This window comes from Gouania willdenowi, chromosome 7 (assembly GCF_900634775.1).
Source record: "Gouania willdenowi chromosome 7, fGouWil2.1, whole genome shotgun sequence".
In the NCBI taxonomy this organism is placed as follows: Eukaryota; Metazoa; Chordata; class Actinopteri; order Blenniiformes; family Gobiesocidae; genus Gouania; species Gouania willdenowi.
In genome coordinates this window covers 27461030-27483034 of record NC_041050.1, presented here as the reverse complement: position 1 = coordinate 27483034, position 22005 = coordinate 27461030, and the positions used below count along the sequence as shown (strand labels likewise).

The following is a 22005-nucleotide window of genomic DNA, read 5'->3' as shown; positions in this document are numbered from 1 at the left end:
TTGTGAAAGACCACAAACGGAAGTTGTTTATGTGTAGTATGTTTTACAGTCTATGGTATGTAAACAGGGTCTTAAGCCGGGTGTATAACTTAACAAAGCCTCTGTATATAAAACATTAGTAGTCATAATTTGATATTATATATTACTCTATGTTAAAAAAATAAAAGTAAAATAGCTGAAACTAAGTGACACATGGGTATTATTTTGACAGTCTCTGAGTTTATTCTGAAGGAGCGTGTGTTGACTGTTTCCTGTGTGGTTAGACTGGATGACTGTGGGTGTTGCAGTGAGAGAGGCTCCGCTTTGTGGACGCTTTCATTGTTAATGTCAGCCTTGTTGAAGAACTACACGTTTGACCAGTGCAGTATAAACTTAAGTGCTTTATAATCCTCCTGTAGCGCTACATAATGTTCCTTTTATCCAACTTTAGCCTAATATCCTGACCGCAGCTAACTGCACACGCAACGATGGGACCCGCTGGATTTTATCGGGATTTTTTCCACCAAAGATGGACAACACTTTAAGTCTTAGTGAATACATTTAAACTACCGAGGTAAGTAAAGACTGGGCATGTAATAACCAATGACTAGTAAACGGAGTTGATCTAAATCTGCACGAGAAATTACATTTATGTAACAACATTTTTTCTTCTTTTTCTTCTTCTTCTTCTTCTTATTGTATTTTTACACTTTTATTACACTTTTTTTTATCAATTGAAAATGTTTTGATATTATTCCCGCACTCTAATAATAATAATAATAATAATAATAATAATAATAATAATAAAAAGTTTGAAAAATGAGATGCATGAATCTGCATTTTGCGTTTAGAAACACTGAAGTGAAATAGGAAATATATATATTATATATTATACCCTAATCGTCCAAAAGTTATTTATTTATTTATATGACAATACATATTCATTAACATTTAACTGAATTCTTGTGAATGACTACTTATTTTAAAATTTTTTTTATCTTTCTCTCTTTTTTTTTAAATTCTATTTTTTTTTTTTTTTTTTTTTTTTTTTTAAATCTTTATATTTTAACTTTTTTAAATTTTAAATTTGTATTTTCTCTAGTCCCTTGGCTGGTTGATAAAACTGTAAAACGTCAAACATTAATATGCTTGTATAAATATTATATAATGTTTAGAAAAATAAAAAAAATTCTGTAAGTTATATATATATATATGATAGCTTTAAAAAAAAATTAAATCTATCTATCACAGTTCAAATCTAAATCAGGATCAGAATCAACTTTATTGGCCATGTAATGTATGTTATACACACGAGAAATTTGACTTGGTGAACTGTGCTCTCTCTAGTAATGTAAACATTAAATAGTAACAATCAACTAGAAAAAATATAAACATAAATATAAACAGAACAATTCCAAATACAAAGTGTCTGATTCATGAAAATGCTGATAATTGGGATAAAAATGAGGTTTTATTCCAGTTTAAAGACTGGCTCCAACATGTGTAAAAAACAAAGTGTAGTACTGATCAAACCCAGCATAGATTATGTTTATAATGATATTATAATATATAATAATATTAGATTCTTTAAATCAATACAAACCCGTGTGAAGATATGCAACCTAACTCACAGGAATCCAAAACAGAAGAAATCATGATATTCAAATATTGCCTGCGGTTGTTTTGACATTGTAGTGAAAGAGGAATGGGTGTTACCATTATCAATTATAACTGGTTTACTCCTGTTCCACTCATCTCATTCAGTTTGCAGTTTTCTTTTCCTTCACAATCTGAATTACGTGTTTTTTTTTGTTTGGGTTTTTTTTTTTCAAGCCATCCTGTATTCTCACAAGTCAAAGACTCTGGAGAGTGGATTGCATAATTGAATGCTTTCCTAAATGTACTTTTTTCCCCCAAATTACAAAATTCCTTCATTTAATGCGTATCTTAATTCAGAAATATTCTGTTCTCTACTTCTTAATATAAACACCTGTGTTCACCCAGAGGCTCGTCTTGCAGGCTGCTGATGGATCAGTTGACTTTAGACACTTAACTGTTGTTGCTCCTTTCATGCTGTGCATGCTTCAACCCTGCATTTTTCTTTTATTACAGCATTAACGCTCAGTGCAGATGAAACTACCTCGCCTTTAAACATGTCTGTTCATGCAGCTCATTTCTGAGGGTGTGTGTTGTGACAATTGTGAAGCTGCAATTAGGTTCACTTTAGTTGCCCGCTGATGACAGGGTACTACTCACATTTTGTGTTTTCATTGTCTGGCTTCTAGGTGGATGATTTATTGGGTTTCGCTTAAAAAAAATAAAAGTTTACAGGTTGATATTCAAGATTTTATGTTGACGTGCGTTGTGGACTTGTGACTAAATGTCACTGTATTCACAAGTTCTATATCACATTTGAGTTGGATGTCACAGAGCAGGTGGAGATAAGAGTTTGTACTTGTTTGTAAATGTAACTATCATTCCCAGCACAGGTTTGTGAATGACCAAAGAGGCGCTATATCCTTTACAAAACAGTGCGTATTGAAGTAGTTTGGGTTAATCTGAAGAGGATAGCAATAGGGATGTAACGATTAATCGTAAGGCAGTTAAAAATCGATTCATAGGTATCACGGTTCACATCGATGCTCTGAAAATTGAATCGAAGTACTTTTTTTAAACAGCAGAGGGTGCTATTTATCCTTCTCGTCTTAAAGTGTAGGCGGCCGGCGGTATCTGCTACTACTCTCTTTCTGACCGCCATCTACTCTTAAACATGTTCATAAATTATTCTTTACCCTTTAGCACCGAAAGAATATCTGTAATATTACGTGAATATCTGTAAAAGTCACGTTTTTCCATTAGCTCTGTCTGCTAGCATAGCTTCTCTTCTTCACTGCAAGGATATCTGCATGCCAACCGACCACTGGGTTACCAGCGCCCTCTGCTGGTCCAAACAAATATCTGACGTAAATACAGTGCAGACTGTTTTTTTTTTTTTTTTTTTTTTTCAAAGTCCAATTGTTAAGACACAAAATACATTTTCAGTTGTACTTTTAAAAAGAAAAGGCACTATTATGTAGTCTTGCATTGTTTACTATAGAACCAGAATTTAAATTAATAGGCTTCTTCTTCATTTGTAATATTCCTTTATTTATTTCATTCAAGATTTATTTTTAGTTAAATTGCATTGTTTTGAATAGTTTATCAAGGGAGTCTTTTGACAATTAAACATAAAAGGAAAATAGTACAGTATTTAGTTTTTTTCCCCCCAAAAAATATAGGAGTATTTGTCTACATTCCCATTTTGTAAAATAAATTGTGAGAGAATCGCATCGTGAACCCAATATCATGAATCAAATCGTATCGGGAGTTGAGTGAATCGTTACATCCCTAGATAGCAACAAATTCAATGTTTTCTTTCTGCATTTTTCTCCTCTCCATGTGTTTGAAGATGCTCAGCTCCTTAAACTGACACAATCCGAGACAAGACTTGTCAGAGACCAGAATGCACAGAGACCAAAACATCACAAGACCAAGACTTTTGGGAGTTGAGACCAACTCTATACCAAGACCATCAAAGTTAATTTTTAAAACCATGACAAGGTTGAAAAGTTAAAGATGCATTCTCTCTTTAAATTGAGTTGTCTTTTACATTAATTTTACAGACAAAAACGTTTTTCAAAATACAACGTGATGATGGACTGATGTGTGAGATTTTGCAGGTGTCTGACACATAAGGAACTGGAAAAATATTTCCAAGGAGGGAGAACACACAGTGAGCCAACATGATATAATCAGGAACACTTCCGTGTGCTTCTCCTTATTTTTATATTAATAAAGTTGACGAATAGCAGATCAGTGCTGGTCTCTTATGGTTTTGAATGAAAATTCTGAGTCCGGCCAGTCCAAGACGAGACGAGACCAATCAAAAATGCTTTTGAGTCCTAGTCGGGATAAAGACCTTTAAAATGTGGTCTTGAAACCCTATTACAACACTAGTAGAATTATATTGGTTTCATCCTTCATCAAAAAGTCTGTCTTCTGCCTCTCGTCAGCATCTCCTTCTTTGAAGAGAAAAAGTCGTGCATGTACAAAACGCCATGTAATTCCTATCAAGCAGGTGTTCACTATTAGCTTAGTTCTTAATCGCATTGTCTGGTTGTGTTAATCGAGCTATGGATTGTCCAAATCCAGCCGACCTAACTTGTTAACATACATTTCACAATCTGTTAACCATCAGACTAAGACATTTGTTTGGTTTGCTCAGACTGCATGTAGTAAACCCACTGACTGATGACTCAGATCATTGGCTGCAGCCGAGTGTAAATATCTCTGCATCGTAATTATGGACAGCGTGTTGATCCTTCTTCCTGTAGCTCAGGAAACTCAACTCGCGCCTTCCTGCATGACATACCACACACAGACAAAATAATGCAAATGGGTCATTTTGGGAGACTGGCATTGTCATTCCCAAGGTCTGGGAATGATAGAGCAACATTCTGGAGCAAGCATATGTTCCATTTGAGGTCAAACCAAACAAAGGCGTCATTTGGCAGACAAAACGTTTGACTGTCCCTTGGTCAATGTATGATTTCCCCATTCCCACAATATGCAGCTTTGTAGGAATGCAACATATGGAGTTATGATCATGAGCTCTGCTCTGGAATTTTTACATGTCTTCTGGTCTCCAACGACTAATGTGCAATCTGTCTCGGTGATTTGGTTCCAGGACCAACAGAGTTGTTGAATTAGCCTCAGAGATTGAGGTCGAGTACTGATCCAAATAGTCTATCAGATCTGTCAGCATTTGATTTGCTGTAATAAGATGCATTACAGTCATACTTTGAAGCTATTCAAATCATAAATCCATCATTTGTGCCTTCCAGCTCGCTGTTACAGAGAAACATCATTTGCTACTAGTTAACATGTATGAAAACCTAAAACAATGAGAAACAGGTTAGTAATGTTGGTTTTGAAGGGATACCATACCTTAATTAAAAACTCAAAGACGACTAAACTAAAAAACTTCACAAAAAGGAATGAGAGGCGATTTAGAAGCTGCAGATTTGATAAAAAGCACTTTAGATTGCATGACAGATTCAAAGCGTTTATCATAGGGGTGGGAACCTCTGGGTACCTCACGATACGATACGATACAGGATACAACGCTCACGATAATGATTATCTCACAATATGAGGATACTGCGATTATCGATATATTGGTCAGAAATCAATCTACGATAATCTATGACATAACAAGAAAAGAAAAGATTAAGTGAAAAAATACAATTTTTATTTTATATCTCTGAAAGACAAAAAGTGTCCTATGAACAGTCACACTATTTTAGTGAAACATTTCTGTAAATAAGTGTCAACATACCAATGTAAATGAATAAGTATCTCCAATAGTGCTTTCTGTAAACAAAAAATAGGGTCTTTCTTACCAGTAACACCATTATAGTGCAATATTCCAGTAAATAATATATTGGTTCCTTCAACAAACAGTGACAAAATTTCTGTGAAAACCTACCCGCACATTTTAGTGAAAATCAGAAAAGGTTTAAAAAAAAAAAAAAAAAAATCAAATAAAAAAAATAGATACTTCGACGGAGCAAATCGATAATCGATCGTGCGGAAAAACATTGCGATATATCGCCATATCGAGATATCGTCACATTCCTAGTTTATCATCATGTGCACACTACAGTAAGGAAACATGTTTCCCTGTACAATTAAATTCTTACTTTGCTGTCTACACTGGATACCAGGTAGAAAAACACACGCTTGTGAAGATCGATGTGTTTGACAAACTGTGGCATTGTTGTTACTGCAGAAGTGAGCCATTAATCTATATTTCAACAGTTTTTTAAGGTTAAAGGTATCCAATCATTCCAGTGGTCGTGTAGACTTAATCGTTTCAAGGCGTCTTCCTTGTTCAGGTGGAAGACGTGCGTGGAGCTGTAGTAAGATGGCTCCGAAATCTGCGCCCACCGCTATTCTCCATTCCTATAAGTGCAACATAAAAATGTATCCACTGTAGGCTTGGGTAATATTGCGAGATTCAAGATATATTGAGTGTTCTAGTTTGCCGATATAGAAAATACAATATTGCCGATATTTATATATTTATATTATAGCTTCTTTTGTTTTAAAATACTAGTTTTAGGAGTCGCTGCTTTCTCTGCTTCCTGGAACAGCATGAAAAGCATAGTTAGATGAATTGCTTCCCCTAAACAAGCCACATTAATGAATTCACTCACATGCTGTCCCTTGCAGGAGAAAAAGCCAAAACTGGAAAATATTGTGCAGCTGGTTGGTAATAATTGTGCCTTCCATCAGCACATTTAACCTAGAATTGTGTTTCTGGTCAGACTTTATTGAGTTAGAAACATTGAGCTTTATATCGTATATCGCCCTTTTGAGAAAATATATCGAGATATGAGTTTTGGTCCATATTTCCCTGCTCTAATTTACCGCAATGTTCCTGGTCTTCTTAGCAATAACTTAATAACGTCCAAGGTACTGGATGATTGAAATGCTATTTCACCATCAGAGTTAAAATTCCAAGCGTAATCCTGTTAATATGATACGCAAATGCTGATTGTCTGAAATCTCCAAAAAGGCGATGCCCACATATTAGGGATGTAACGATTAATCGTAAGGCAGTTAAAAATCGATTCATAGGTATCACGGTTGATATCGATTTTCTGAAAATTGAATCGCAGTACTTTTTTTAACCATAACCTATCCACAAGTGTAGGCGGCGGGCGGAGTCTGCTAACACTGTCTTTCTGGCCGCCTTCTACTCTTAAATATGTTAATAAATGATTCATTACCCATTTAGCACCAAAAGAATATCTGTAATATTACTTGAATATCTGTAAAAGTCACGTTTTTCTATTAGCTCTGTCTGCTAGCATAGCTTCTCTTCTTCACTGCAAGATATCTGCATGCCAACCGACCACTATGTTACCAGCGCTCTCTGCTGGTCCAAACAAATATGACGTAAATCAGTGCAATCACGTTTTTTTCAAGTCCAATTGTTAAGGCACAAAATACATTTTCAGAAAATGTATTTCAGAAAAGAACTATTATGCAGTTTTGCATTGTTTATTATAGAACCAGAATTTAAATTAATAGGCTTCATTTTCATTTGTATTATTCCTTTATTTATTTCATTCAAGATTTATTTTTAGTTAAATTGCATTGTTTTGAATAGTTTATCAAGGAATTCTTTTGACAATGAAAAATAAAAGGGAAATAGTACCGTATTTTCTAGTTTTTTTCCCAAAAAAAAAAATTGCCTACAGTCCCATTTTGTAAAATAAATTGTGAGAGACTCGTATTGTGAACCCAGTATCGTGAATCGAATCGTATCGGGAGTTGAGTGAATCGTTACATCCCTACCACATATAGAAGGATATTACATGTGTTTGAGGATAAAAGTTGATATAAATGATTCCAAAGACTTTTCTGAGACATAGTCGTAGTAGCAAAGTTTCAACTTTAGACCGATCATCTAAAGTGGATTCATCTGATGGATTTTCAATTTAATTTCAATTCAACTTTATTAGGGACTCGAGGTCCAGAGAGACAGAGGGACACACTATATAAAAAACACCAACAAAAATACAAGAAATAACAATTACACAGTCACTTTAAAAAGACAGCTATACCAGTGCCTCCACATCCTTGACTGATAGCACTATAGGTGACATCAACCAGGGACTGTATTCATCGACTTATGCAAACAGCATATAAAGCTGTACATAAGCGTCTGCAGTGTGGCTTGCAGCGTTTTTTATTCCAGCAGTAACAAACATCTCACTAGCACCAGACCATCTCCTGAGAAGCACACGCAGAGCATCATTATAGTCCACCTTTGCAAAGTTCCTTTTTTATAGTTCGACCAAAGGTGCGCTGTGTACAGAGGTGTACATTATGATTTGAACAACATTATTTTCACTTTGTCCGCAAAAATCCAAATTTACGCGCCAGCGTGTTTGCCTTGGCCAGCGGTCTGCAACCTTTACTCTCAAAGGAGCCATTTTCCTCATCTCGTCTGGAATAAAGTCCAGAGCCGACAAAATACCTTCTCAATGAAGACAATACAGTGTATAAAATTGTATACAGTTAAAATAGTATCGAATAATTTTTTGAGTTAATGGATTTGAAGGGCTACAAAAAAGTACTTGAATTTGAACACATAATCATGTGATGTCACATGCTAATTTCTTACAACATATCAAGCATGCATGTTAAGCTGGCATATTGGCAATTAAATCAATTTTTCCCCACACAAATAAAATCTCTATTTTTTTCCAGAATACTCTTTTTATTAGTTTAGTTATCTTACCAGAGATTTAAAACTAAAGGTTTGCCACAGGTGAAGGGAAAGTTGATGCACAATGTGATTTATTTTTAGATTATTTTTAGCAATTGTTTTATCAGAATTTTATTTCAAGTTAATGTCATTAATCATCAATACTCTCGGTAAAACAAAACAATTCATAATTTTGATATTTGTTTTAAAGCTACAGGGAGCCACTGCAAAAGAGTCAAAGAGCCACATGAGGCTCCAGAGCCGCAGCTTGCAGACCCCTGGCCTGGGCATACAGCGTTATACATTGTCTGTTTATGTCAGCATCATCAGACAAGTCCTCTGTGAATATATGCCCAAGATATTTTGTTTTGTTTGGAATATTAAGCATTGACAAAAAAAAATCAGGAATTGTTGTACTTTTATCCTCCTTGGTTCTACAGATCATAACCAAACTTTTCACTACATTATATTATTAAGTAGTAATAGTGGATAGTGTAGTGTTTTAAGATGGAAGACAGTAGTTAGAGTCTATGCTTCTGGCCTTTCTGTTGTTTATACATCGGCCCGTCTGTAAGTGTATTTTGTCTGTAAGGCCTATAACATTGGCCTCATTCTTCATTTCTCAACCTCCATATTAGAACAAATATAGCTTCATTCATGTATCTGAGAAATGATTCTGAAGGGTTTTAAAGCAACCTTTCAGTGAAGAAAAATATATTAAGTTTTCCTGAATTACTTTCTGAATTTATAGATATAGATTTATAGAGTGTGATGTTCACTATGTGCTGTTAAGGTGTGAACATCTGAATGAATTCTTAGTTCATAAATATTTGTTTGGTTCTTGGCAAGTCAAAATAAAGTTTGAACTGCTGAGCTTGAATATTCATCGTCACGAGTGCTATATTTCTACTTTGCTAACACTAATAGCACTTGAAAATTACTTTATTAAAACCCCAACATACTAGCACAGCACAAAAGTGGTCCGTGGGCTGCTGGATTAATGAAAATAAATATTTAAGAAAAAACAAAAGCATGTCTTACTTTCCTTGATGGGGAAATGAATTAGACAAGACTGTAAGTGAGAAAAGTTTTAAGACAGCGGAGACAGAAGGGGGTGGGGGGGATGGCGACCGCTGCAGAAGCTGTGTTACTGGGGTGGGGTTTAGAGTTTCCATAGCTGGCAGAGGCTACATTTTGGTTGAGTTTTGACAGTTTATGGGTAGGATTACAAGTTTCATCTGTGACATCTGGTGCTTCAAACACTGACACATTGTTGAATGGAAAAGGTAAATAAACAGGAGACAGAGAAGACAGAAGCTGCTCATTCATGGACTTCATAAATACCAGTACTATCTAGCGCTCTGTTGGTAAGGTTAAAGTGTTGGAAATGCTAAATGTGCCTCTGTTTGGATAGCTTTAGTGGCACATGCTACATATTTCATCTAACGTCAGTAAGCTCTTGTAAAAGAAATCTATCATTAACTCATTCAGTCCCAGCCATTTACAGATTTTCTTCCCCCCTCAGTGCCAGCCGTTTTTGAGCATTTTGACTGATTTTAAAGGATTAAAGGAAACAATATTTTCTACTATGACTATCTGAAATCTGACACCAGATTGCCACCATCCACATGAACACACCCCAAGTCACCCACTGAACCCCCCCCCCCACCCGATCACCACCTCCATGATGACATTATCTGCTATATATATATATTTATATTTATATATTTATATTTATCCTTTATTCTCTATCTATCCTTTATTTATCCCTCATCCTTATATTTGTCATTATTATTATTATTGTTGCTGGGTTGTTCTTTGTTTTTTTTAATTTTTTTGTGTTGTTTGTTTTGTGCACCAACTACCAAGACAAATTCCTTGTACTGTCCTTAAAACTGTACATGGCCATTAAAAACATTTCTGATTCTGATTCTGAAAGACTGAAGCCTCTACTTTTATCAAAAAACAAAGAATTTGTTTCTGGCTTGTTTTGTTCTTTTGTGATCAGCCATTGAATAGAGCAAGTTTTACACAAATCTTCAGTTTCAGAGCAAAAAGCTGTGAAAAAAGCCTTTTTCCAAAAAAAAAAACCCTGTCAGTGACTTTAAAGCTATTTTTTTGCTTTAGTGACAACTCTAACATCTGAACATTGTTTCCTTATATAAAACAAAAAAAAACACTAAGACAGGGCTTTTGATGGCAAAATTATTATTATTTTGCTATCTGGGTCAGAGTTAAATGGACTTCTTACTGTATTTTGGCATTCCTCCAAGTTTCTCTCCCGTCAGTCTGCACACACGCAACTTCCTCCACCTCCCGGACATACAGAGTGTCATTGTGTTCCCCGTTTTTTTTATGGTTTTATCTCACCATCACCACACTATCCATGAGTTCCACACATGCTCTGGTCCTACATGCTCCTACATGTCACTTATTATTTCGCTATCTGGCTCACAGGCTGGGGGTATTTTGTACCTTTGTACGTTGGATTTGAAATGACGAATTATCTCGTCAATGGCACTGAGTGAGTTTATGTGTGCAAAAGTTACTTTTAAGGTGTAATCTGCTTGAAAACAGCTGCTGGTTTAGGAAGTAAAACTGTCTAATGTGAAAAGTATTTAAGACTGAAACAAAGAGGTATAATTTTAAAGATCAATATTTGCAAAATAGATAATTTTTTTTACTGGTATTAAAATATATTGTTCCTGAGACAGTGACTAACTAGCTATAACCCTACACTAAAACTAAAGTATTTGAAGACATAGTTTATTGTATTTTTTATATCAATATCAAGACTAGAGGTCGGCCGATATATAGAGCAGATATATGGACTTTTTTCAATAATAATTATATCCTTAATAGGATAAGAATTTTAGTTTTACTTGGTTGTGTACGGTCGTGTATTTAAAGTTCAATACATGATAAGAGTTTTATTGGTGTATTTAATTTCTAATATATACATTTATATCATGAGTGTTTCAATTATCTTACATAATCAATGTGCTTTAAAAAAAAAAGTATATCGGCCTCAAATATCAGCTTCCAAAATCAGCTTTAGATATCGGCCAATTTAAAAAAAAAAATCTGTATCTACATCGGCCTTTGAAAATCCCATATCAGTCGACCTCTAATCAAGACAACTCTCATTTCTGTCATTCATATTATGTGATGTGTTTGCTATTATCTTCAGTATACAGTATATCCTAGCTTTGTTGAGTCTTTAACCATTTCGTGCAGTTTTGTGCCAGACATTGCTTCACTAATGGTGCAGAAAAAGCCAAAACAAGAAACCAATAAAGACTTGATATTGTGAAAGCTCTCATTTGAAATTATAATTTGTAAAGTGTTGGTAGTTCCATGTCCGTGGGTGATGATTGTATCCGGATCTTTTGGTACAAGCTGAGTGCTTGCCGACGTAAAGCGATATTCATTGTGCCAAATTGTACTATTAAAATGTTAAATGGTTGGCCAACCATTGTACATTGACTTTTTGGATAGACCATATGTTCAGAGTCTCTTTTTGTTGACATGCAGGTTAGTTTAAAGTCTCCAACTTGCAATCTTCACTAAGACGAATATTTTGGTGTGAATGGTTGATCAAACAACATCAACCGTATATGTATCCACTGTGTTCAACAGCATAAACACATTTTCATATTCTAGTTAACCAGTGTTTATAGCGTCATATCTTTCTATCTTGTGTACGATAAACAGCACAGGCATGTGAACAGCATTTGTTCCACAGTGTAAATAGGTGTGGTTAAAGGCTTTCCATCATCAATTGTTGCTGGCTCCTTAAGTCTGCTGTGAAAATGTACCAGTTTTCAAGTCTTTCAAGCCTATTGAAATAACTCATACTACACATTCATTCCATTGTCTGAAATGCAGATTGGCAAAAATAGATTAAAATAGAAGAAGCAGCTTTTATTGTATCATTGGCATTTAGGATGAGTGTCAGGGTTTCCGCAGATCCTTAAAAAGTCTTAAAAGGCATTTAATTCGTGAATCTAAAAATATAGCCTTAATTGTCATTAAAATTTCTTAAATCAATGTTTCAAAAGTTTTAAATGTTTTAAATGTTAACACATAATAAGTATGATTTTATTATTGTAATTAGTCTCACCTTTCAAAATAAATGGTAAAATTTGTTTTAAAAAATACATATAATTTACCATAACATTGCGCAGTCATGACAGCGGAACCAACTACAAAACAGTGACGTGGTTGCAGCTTGACTTTCAACAAGATAGGGAAAGATTTTTCTGAATAGCGTTTCTTAATAGGGGTGTCCCGATCCGATATCAAATATCGGTCCGATAGCCAGAAAACGAATATTGGATTCAAATTTTTTTATTTTTTTTTTTCCAAATTCATTTTTCAGTTGTAGAATACTGTAGATTTTATGTTGAAGGTTAAATGATAAATGGGTCAGTTTTTTCTCATACCCGCTGTTCCTGACTATTGTTCTCTGTTTGAGTAACATCACTTGATCAAGCCTTTTCTGACATTCCACACTACAAAATAAGTAATTAATATTTTTTATTAAAGGAAAAAAAAAAAAAGAAGTAAAAAAAAAAAAAAAAAAAGTATGTATGATTCATGCTGATATCGGATCAATATCGGTATCAGACAATATGCAAGGCTGCAATATTGGTATCATATCTGCAGATTCTTCTCATATTCTGCCTGTGGTGCCAATGGAGCGCGCAATGTAACAGCGTCACGCGCTTACTTACATGCTTTTGTTTTGCTTTTTCTTATTTTACGTAAGGTGAGCATTAGGTTATAAACACGTGGTGATATCAGCATTAATAATGCCGTGTTCGCGGAGAAATGTGCATGTTTTGCTGTTCCCTTACTGCTGCGTTCAAACACTAAATACCGAAGTTACACAGACTTTGCGGGCATGTGTGTTCAGTAAAGGGCTTTTGCCACAGCTTTTGGCCAGATCTAGCTAACAAACGTACGTTATAGTAGTAGTAGTAGTAATAGTAGTATCAGTGTGCGTGCTGCTCAGACACCCCTCCCCCCTTTCATGTCCCAGCCAGTCTAACCCACGTTGATTACAAAATAAAATGAAAATAAACTTTTTGAAACGTAATCACCAAAAAAGTCAAAAATAATGTATGCACACTCACGGGCAATGCGCAAGCTGTGCATGACATTTCAGATCGATCAGACACTTCATCAGAGAGATATGCGCTCCACACGCAGACACGCACACAGACAGACCTTCCTTGTATTTATAGACAGATTTCTGGCTATTTTTGTAGTCATCTTGTGTGTTTTGAGTGATTTTGATTATTTTAGTCTGTTTTTTTGTGTATTTTACTGTAATTTTGTCTATTTTTGTTTGTTTACTTTGGGGCCCACCAGTTGTGCATCTACATAAGGCACTGGAAAAAAAATATCCTAAAACTGACCCTGTAATTGATGTGGCGTTTTTTTCTCTAATTGTGTTTACTGTGAAGTCAGTCTTAAATTTAATTTCAAATGGCATTAAAAAGTCTTTAAAAGTCTTGAATTGAATTTGACTGAAGCTGTAAGAACCCCGAGTGTGTGCTTGTGTTGTTGCAGTGTTTCTTTGACCCTGCAGCCATTGTGTTGTCTGGACTTGTTTTTAAATGAAGCCATGAGTAATTGTCCTCTTTTTTTCCTGTTAGGTTGCTCACAAAGTGAAACGACAACAGTCAGGACAAGCCAACTCTTACTATAAGTAATAAAACACATGGATTATGATCAATATTTGTAACCAACTTAGAAAAGCTCTTATGGAAAACTCAGGGTGAGTCTTTTACCTGTCCCTTCGCACCATGCTCGCTCTGAGGCTGGAGCAGGGAAGACGGAGGGTTGGAGATGTTGATCGTCTTCACAAAGAGGTCTGGCATTCAGGAAGGCCATCTTCCCAAGAGAAGAACGTAAACATCAGGGAGAAGATTTCTCAGTGGGAAGGTCGCAGCCAGCAAAGCAACATCAAGGATTTAGCAGTGAAATCTCACCTTCCAGTTGTATCCCAAACTAAATCAGGATTTCCCCTGAGGAGTGAAGATTGTGTGCTTACTTATAAGTCGGAACCTCTACGGAAATCTTCCACTCAGTTTTTAACCACAACGTCTGGAATCCAGAATCTCTCAGCACAACAAAATCAGACACCTAACAAACTAGAGGCTAACACTGCTTTGTCCACATGTAAAAAGTCCTTTACTTCCACTTGGGAGACAAACAGGAAGCATATCTTGGATGTTGAAGTCCTTTTAAAACCTCTACCTCCATCCTCTGAGGACCAGGATGACAGCTTGCCAGCTGGAAACTTCTACACCTCACGGGGGTTCTGGCGGAAGCTTGAGGGAGATAAACTGCACTGGGAAAATGGCAGCAGGTCCTCAGGTGAGGTAGTCCCCCCTCCAAAACCTCAGCGGACTTTTGAGTATCAGGGAGCCCGTAACCAAATCAGCACAGGGATATCCCCTAAAAACCACCTTGTCAATGGGTGCAGCAGGAGGGCTGCCGGCCCTCCGAACTTCCCACCCCCTCCCTGTCCAGACGCCAGGGGAGAAGGACTTTCAAGACACAAAAAGAACAGGTGAGTCAGCATCCTAAAAGCAAAGCAATGATTTGACAGGAACACCTAAAAAACCTACTTTTGATTAACCCTTTACAAACACAGGTGTGTGCGTGTGTGTGAGTTCACATATTTTTATTTTTGAATAAAAAGTATGAATATTAATTTTGCATGCTTTGCAATGCAGTTTAGATACATTAATGTCACTAGGTTTTTACACTTTAACAAATAGTACAAAGTACTTTTTTCACATAAGCAATCTAAGATATGTGAAGAAAAATGGCAAGAAAACCACACGATAGAAAAGTATCTGCAACAGTGCAGAGCATGTGTTTTTTTAAAAATGTGATTTAGTGTCAATGTAAGAGAATTTAACAGAGATGAGACACTGAACAAAAAGGCTATATAGTCAAAGTTTAATGTTAGTTAAAAGTCAGACAAACCAGCAGGTTTATGACTTAGATTTGACATAATCCTCCCCGGGAAAGAAAGAATCTGTAGGTTATTGCTTTTTATTAAAACCATCAGGGATATCACCCATCCTGTTAAAAAAAGACAACATGGCTGAAATAGTTAATTCCATTAATTTTCTGCCGCTGATTCGTGGTCGAGTCACGGGGGCAGCATCCTTAGTAACAAGGCCCAGACTTCGCTCTCTCCAGACACTTCGTTCAGCTATTCTCGGGGGATCCCGAGGTGTTCCCAGTCCAGCCGATAGACATCATCTCTCCAGCGTGTCCTGGGTCTCCCTCTGAGTTACTTACCGACATTTTAATTTATCAAGAATAACCTCCAATGAAGGATCATAGGATGAGAAATCGAAGCTCATTTTCCAAAGCCAGTTGAATATAAAGATGATGATGTTGTGCAGTGTCGTCGTTGGTTGGTGTCCATGTTTCAGGCTTTGGTCCGACTTCGTTTCCTCTTATTTCTCTAAAACCAAAAACATTAAACTTTGAGTCAGTTGCTAAAACACTTTCACCATAACCTTTACAAGCAGGGTAGGTAATTTTCGAAAACTGGCATGATTTTGAAAGTAGCATCCTCCGAGTGCTCCGCTTTTACCCGCCCCCTCCCCTCTGTGCTCCCTCTAAAGCCATGCCCCTCACTCACATGCACGAGTGCTGGTGCTCTAAAAGCGGACCTCAGCTTATCGTTTGTATTGTGTAAGTCATCTCATGTCTCATTCAGCGGTAAATAAACACTAAACTTTTCATTATATACAGTATGTTAAAAAATCTGTTTTAACTCTTTGAGTGTGGGCTAGTGCACGCAAGGGGTCCAGAACGAGCAGGGAGACAGGGAAACGTGATTGGTTCCTAAAAAACAAACCTTTTTTCATTGGTCAAAGTTTTTACAGGCTTACTGCTGCTACAGATGACGGATTTTCTTTGTTCCTTTTTCAGAGCACATAATATCTTGATTTTTGTCAGGACATAAAGACAATTTCAACCAAAAACTTAAAAAGTGTTTCTGGAGGAAATTACCTACCCTACCTTTAAGGTTGCAGTGTCAACATGTCTGCATAGAAGAGCACACTTACATAGTTGATTTTGCTGGTCCAGCCGGGGTTCGCAATGGAGTGGAGTAAAGAATGCTCTTTAGCCTTACCAGTAAACTTCTCTTTCTTCTTTGCTGACAATGATTTCCACTGTGGATGGACAACAAGAAAAGTGTCAGTCAAACACACTGAAGACGAGAGTTTAAAGATCACAGATCATTCATGGAGGAACAAACTAACTCACGCTTTGACTGAGGAATTTGTTGACTTCAGCGCTCGTCCTCATGCCCAGCTCCTTCTCTGCAGACTTCCTGTTCTCCTTCAGGAAGAGCATGAAGGCGTTGAGGGGCTTTTTGATGTAAGGCCCCTCTGCCACCTTCTTCTCCTTAGGCTTCTTCACCTTTCTGAAGAAACAAAACATAAATACGTAGTGTAAGAGAACGATCCAGAGTAGGACACAAGCACGACATTTAGGATTAAAACAACTCACTGTGAGACTGGGGCCTTCATTGGGGGCGCTGTCTTCACTGGGGGCACAAAGTTATTCCCATTCCTACAAAGATAAACACACACATTGGATCAGAAATCATGTCACATGTGAAGTAACGTCTGCATTAGATCTCATCTGTTTGTTGGCTTTACTTACTCTTCTTCAAAAGTGGGGGCTGTATTACCCCCTGTGGTGTACACTGGGATTGCATCATACTGGAGACACAAAAACACGCTAATGTTAGACACCCTGTCATGGTATTATCACAGAGATCTACAGAAATACATGAAGACGTGTGTAAAACAAAGATCTTACTGTCATTGCAGGCACAACATTAGCCGGGGGGGGGAAGGTTTGCAGGTCAATCCATTCTGGGGCCACATTAGTAATGGGGGCGATGGTTGAGGGGCCAGGATTTGGTGAGGACCAGTACTCGACATTCAACAAAGTGGTGTAGCTTTTGTGTTCTTCAATGATTGGGGCCCCATACCAATCCTCATTAATAGCTGTGGGGCCCTGATGTAGTTGGCCCCCGTACTGGCCCCCATTCTGTTGGTCCCCGTACTCGTGCTTTTCAGGGCAGTAAAAAGGAACCTGTTCCTGAAAAGAAGAAGAATATCCTTACTTTAAGAACCACCGATAACACATCAACATTAATTATTAAGTAGATAATTCTACAGAAGAACAGGAAGAGGGCTTGTCCAGGTTCTTACCAGCTGAACAAACACCTGCTGTTCTGTGTCCCACATCTGCCCATCATTAAGCCATGAAAAATACTCCATACTCTGAGGAAAGAGGTTCAGTGAGAAGATGTATTAGTAACAAAGGGTAAAATTATTTTTACTAATACGCTTATTCTGATACAAATAGAAACATTAATACACACTGACTGTGATCTGTTGCAGTGTAATAATTCAAACTAACCAAAGCTCAATATAGCACGGTTCACTGCTAAACAGTTGCTAACATTTTACCACACCATGTGCTTACCGCAGCTGTGATGAATTACATCTCATTCATATCACTTTTACATTGCAGATAATTATTTCCAAGTACACCAATGTCAGAATCCAATGGTTCACTAAATTTGCACTCATACAATTGCAGTCAAAACATTTTTGTAGTTTTACATTTAAAGGGCCCATGTTACGCTTTTATATTTAATCAATATTTTTGTGTATTTGTGCAATATTTCAGTGATAGTTACAATGCTTTCAATGTGTTGCAATGGTTATTTGATGCACTTGATTTTATGATGGCAGTGTGTAATGCCTGCAATATTTATGTATGCACATAGGCATTTTATTTTCATATAATCTGTTCAGATCAGTGCTTAAACTGACACAACGGGATAAATTATAATTTTTTCTTATTTTTGTGCATTGTCAGTAACTCAGGGTGATTTATCTTTAATGTTCTCACTTACAGTTGTTACAATGCCATCATTATGTTGTAATGGTTACTTTGAGACTTCTACACAGTAGTTTCAGTGAAAAGAAACTTGTTGCACTTTATTTTATGATGGCAGTGTGTAACACTGCATTTTCTTTTTTCAGTGAAAATGTGCAAAAACACTAATAATGAATAGGATGCTTTGAAGCAAATAGTTTTGACTCAATTTGTCCTCTGAATCAGAATCAGAATCAGAATCAGAAATGTTTTTAATGGCTATGTACAGTTTTAAGGACAGTACAAGGAATTTGTCTTGGTAGTTGGTGCACAAAACAAACAACAAAAAAAATAAAGAAAAAAAACAAAGAACAACCCAGCAACAATAATAATAATAATAATAATGATAAATATAAAGGATGAGGGATAAATAAAGGATAGATAGAGAATAAAGGATAAATAGGATACATATAAATATATATATATATACATATATATATATATATATATATATATATATATATATATATATATATATATATATATACAGTGCAGCAGATAATGTCATCATGGAGGTGGTGATCGGGTGGGTGGGTTCAGTGGGTGACTTGGGGTGTGTTCATATGGATGGTGGCAGAGGGAAAGAAGCTGTTTTTGTGTCTGGAGGTTCTGGTCCTGATGGACCGAAACCTCCTTCCAGAAGGGAGAGATTGAAACAGTTTATGACCGGGGTGGGAGGGGTCGGCCACAATCTTTCCTGCACGCCTCAGAATCCTGGAGGGGTACAGGTCCTGGAGGGAGGGCAGATTGCAGCCGATGACCTTCTCTGCAGAGTGGATGATGCGCTGCAGTCTGGCCTTGTCCTTGGCCATAGCTGCAGCGTACCTGATAGTGATGGAGGAGCAGAGGATTTACTGGATGATGGAGCTGTAGAAGTTCACCATCATCTTTGTTGGCAGACTGAACTTCTTCAGCTGCCGCAGGAAGTACATCCTCTGCTGAGCTTTTTTGATAAGGGAGCTGATGTTCAGCTCCCACTTGAGGTCCTGAGTGATGATGTCCCCAGGAAGCAGAAGTACTCCACAGAGCTCACTGTAGAGTCTCCCAGGGTGAGGGGGGCTGGGTTCTTCTTAAGTCTGCTATCATCTCCACTGTCTTTAAAGCGTTGAACTCCAGGTTGTTCTGGTTGTTCTGATCAATATCTTCTGATGAACATTTACAGCAACTTGATTTTTCATCTTTACGTTTAATTTTGATATTAACTGGGTAGAATATCACGATATATTGCGGTAATATTGTATCGTATTGCAACATCCTTGCCAATACTCACCCCTAGTTAGCAGTGGTTCTCTTAGTAAGAGTGTTGGAGGAGATGATGGCGATCATGGTGGAGTAGAAGTATAAGCATGCTAATGATGCTAATCCCCCCCCCCCCCCCCCCCCCCCCCAGACAGAGCTGCTGGTTGCAGGTTAAAAAAAAACATTTTGCCATCAAAAGCCCTTTCTCAGTGTTGTTTTTGCTGTTTTATAGAAGGAAATCACTATTAAGATGTCTGAGGTGTCACTAAAGCAAAACATATTAGCGTCAAAGTCACACAAAGCTTTTTCTCTGTTTTTTGTTCAGGAACAGCTGTTTTTGGTGAAACCAGCCTATGTTTTAGTGCTAATAACTAAAGAATGGGAAAAAGGTGAAAATAAAAAAAAAAAAAGTTCCTGATGAAAGAAGAGTCTAATTTTTCTTTTGGTAGTTTCTATGTTTTTATAGTCATAACACACAATATTCTGTGGGTCTTGAAAGATTAGTGAAAATCATATAAAATACCTGGAAATATGGGGTTGGCTGCTCTGAAAATGGCTGGCAGCCAATGAGTTAGGCTAGGCTTTACACTGATCTGATTGGCCGATATTTTGCATTTATTGCAATTAATGTGATTGGCTGTAATGTCTTAATTCGCCGATCCGATCAATGATATCATTGTTGTGATGAAACTTTCTGTAGATGCTCCCATTGCATTGTTTTATCATTCTCATTTACACCGAAGATTTGTATACCTTACGTGACAGTTTTATTGTGTGTGTGTGTGTGTAGATTCAGCCTGAGCATGTTAAAAGCGCTCCCATTTACTTTTGCTTTAATACTGGAGACTTTTCAGAGAGGTGGTGGACACAGAAGCGCGCTTGTGTGTGCGTCCCATTAGATTATGAAATATGCTTTTATTTATTATTATTATTATTATTATTATTATTATTATTATTATTATCCTGCTATATCACATCCTCTGAAAGACTTTCAAACTGTTCAAAACTATGAAGGTAGATATGTTGCAAAATGTGAGAGCTTGTAAAATATGATGGGAGGGGAGGGGCCATTTCTACAAGCATGAATCAGTTTTGCTACAGACGTCTTGCAAAATGAGTTAAAAAACTCAAGCAGCGCAGATTCACACGAGAGAAGTAGTTTGTGCATCTGTAGCGGTAGATTCGAGAAGTTGTAACCGGAGAGTTGTGGTTGTAAACGATCGTTTACGCAAGTAATTAAAATAAATGTTGGATTACAAGTTTGCAGCTGTAACTTTATGTGTAAATATCAGTCTGTACATTTTTTTCCATAATTAGTGACATTAGATTTATGTGGATTCGTGGATCGTGTATGGATTTTTTTATACACAAGCTCACATCACATTCTACAAGCTCTCACATTTTGCAACATATCTACCTTCATACAAAACAGTATCATCTCCATAAGATATTGAACAGTTTTTTTCAAGGAATAACATGTTCAATATATTAAAACCACAGTAAAAATAATTTCCAAATGATAATTTGTAACATCGGTAAAGTCTCTTACCTGCAGCAGCAATTTCTCACCAGAATTTAAGGTTTTAAAATACACAAATATTGTTTAATTTCTGAATACTCAGATCAGTAAGAGAGTTTGTCCAACCAAGTCACGAGATGCTGTACTGAAGTTATTGTTTGGTTCTTTTTTGTTTGTTTGTTGATGTTGCAGCCACGGCGACAGTTTACATTTGATGATGATGTCATCAAACTGTTTCCTGTCTTGCACATGCATATATTCAGTGTTGATCAATGAAGTAAATATATTATTTAGGGCTGCACGAGTTTGACGACAAACCTAATTGCGATTTTTCTGACAGATATTGCGATTGTGATTTGATTTATGATTTTTGAAAAATATTTTATACAATTAAATGCATATGCGTTTTATTAGTTTTTTTTTTCCAAATTCTGTTTTCCATAACAATTTTTTTTAAACGTTTGTTTTTTTTTAAGAAATATTAAAAATAAAACTCCTGTGAAGAAACAAAATACTAATAAATTAAAAAAACAACATTATTAAACAAAAACGTATGTCAAAAATAAAGTAAGATACATTTAAAAGGAAGATATAAGTTGTAATGTGAGGAAACAAAATAAATACCAATTAAAAAAAAGAAAACTATAATTAAACAAAAATGTGTGTCAAAAATAAAAATGTAATTTAAAATAATGAGTAAGATACAATTAAAAGGTAGATATAAGTTGTAGTGACATGGATTATTCTGACTGTTCCTTTTTAATTATTCATGTCATATAAAGATGTAACAGAGCAGCATTAATGTCACTCAATTCCCCCTCAGGGATTTTTCAGTATTTATTTAATTTAATTTGCTTTGTATGTTAATATAATGTTGGGTTTACTGTTTTAAATATTGACCATGAGAAATGCTGTTTTTTTGCAAAAGGCATTTGATTGGAGTATT

At 36.2% G+C, this 22005-nt stretch overlaps 2 protein-coding genes across 4 annotated transcripts in view; one reads left to right on the top strand and one right to left on the bottom strand.

Moving 5' to 3' along the window:
* Window positions 1-266: 266 nt before the first annotated feature.
* The window catches only part of dennd2c (DENN/MADD domain containing 2C), a 56719-nt gene continuing 34980 nt past the window's right edge, over window positions 267-22005 (top strand). For all 3 annotated transcript variants that reach the window (XM_028452714.1, XM_028452715.1, XM_028452713.1), the window contains exons 1-2: window positions 267-553; window positions 13963-14882. In XM_028452714.1, coding sequence (XP_028308515.1) covers window positions 14113-14882 — 770 coding nt within the window. In that variant the 5' untranslated portion in view covers window positions 267-553; window positions 13963-14112. The remainder of the gene's footprint in view (window positions 554-13962; window positions 14883-22005) is intronic.
* On the bottom strand, window positions 15515-21221 carry LOC114466873 (transcription factor 7-like 2). Its single transcript, XM_028452716.1, has 8 exons — window positions 21090-21221; window positions 17566-17637; window positions 17168-17452; window positions 17009-17067; window positions 16853-16915; window positions 16607-16766; window positions 16405-16512; window positions 15515-15794 (listed from the first exon to the last, which is right to left on the bottom strand). The coding sequence occupies exons 2-8, from the start codon at window positions 17632-17634 to the stop codon at window positions 15759-15761; spliced, it is 780 nt and encodes a 259-aa protein (XP_028308517.1). The 5' UTR covers window positions 17635-17637; window positions 21090-21221; the 3' UTR covers window positions 15515-15758.

Bases quoted from the DNA above. Each gene is read 5' to 3' on its own strand.
- LOC114466873 (XM_028452716.1), bottom strand. From the start codon at position 17,634: ATGGAGTATTTTTCATGGCTTAATGATGGGCAGATGTGGGACACAGAA. The intron at 17,453-17,565 runs GTAAGAACCTGG...TCTTCTTTTCAG, and splicing joins AGCAGGTGTTTGTTCAGCTG to GAACAGGTTCCTTTTTACTG. The intron at 16,916-17,008 runs GTAAGTAAAGCC...TTATCTTTGTAG, and splicing joins GCCCCCACTTTTGAAGAAGA to GAATGGGAATAACTTTGTGC.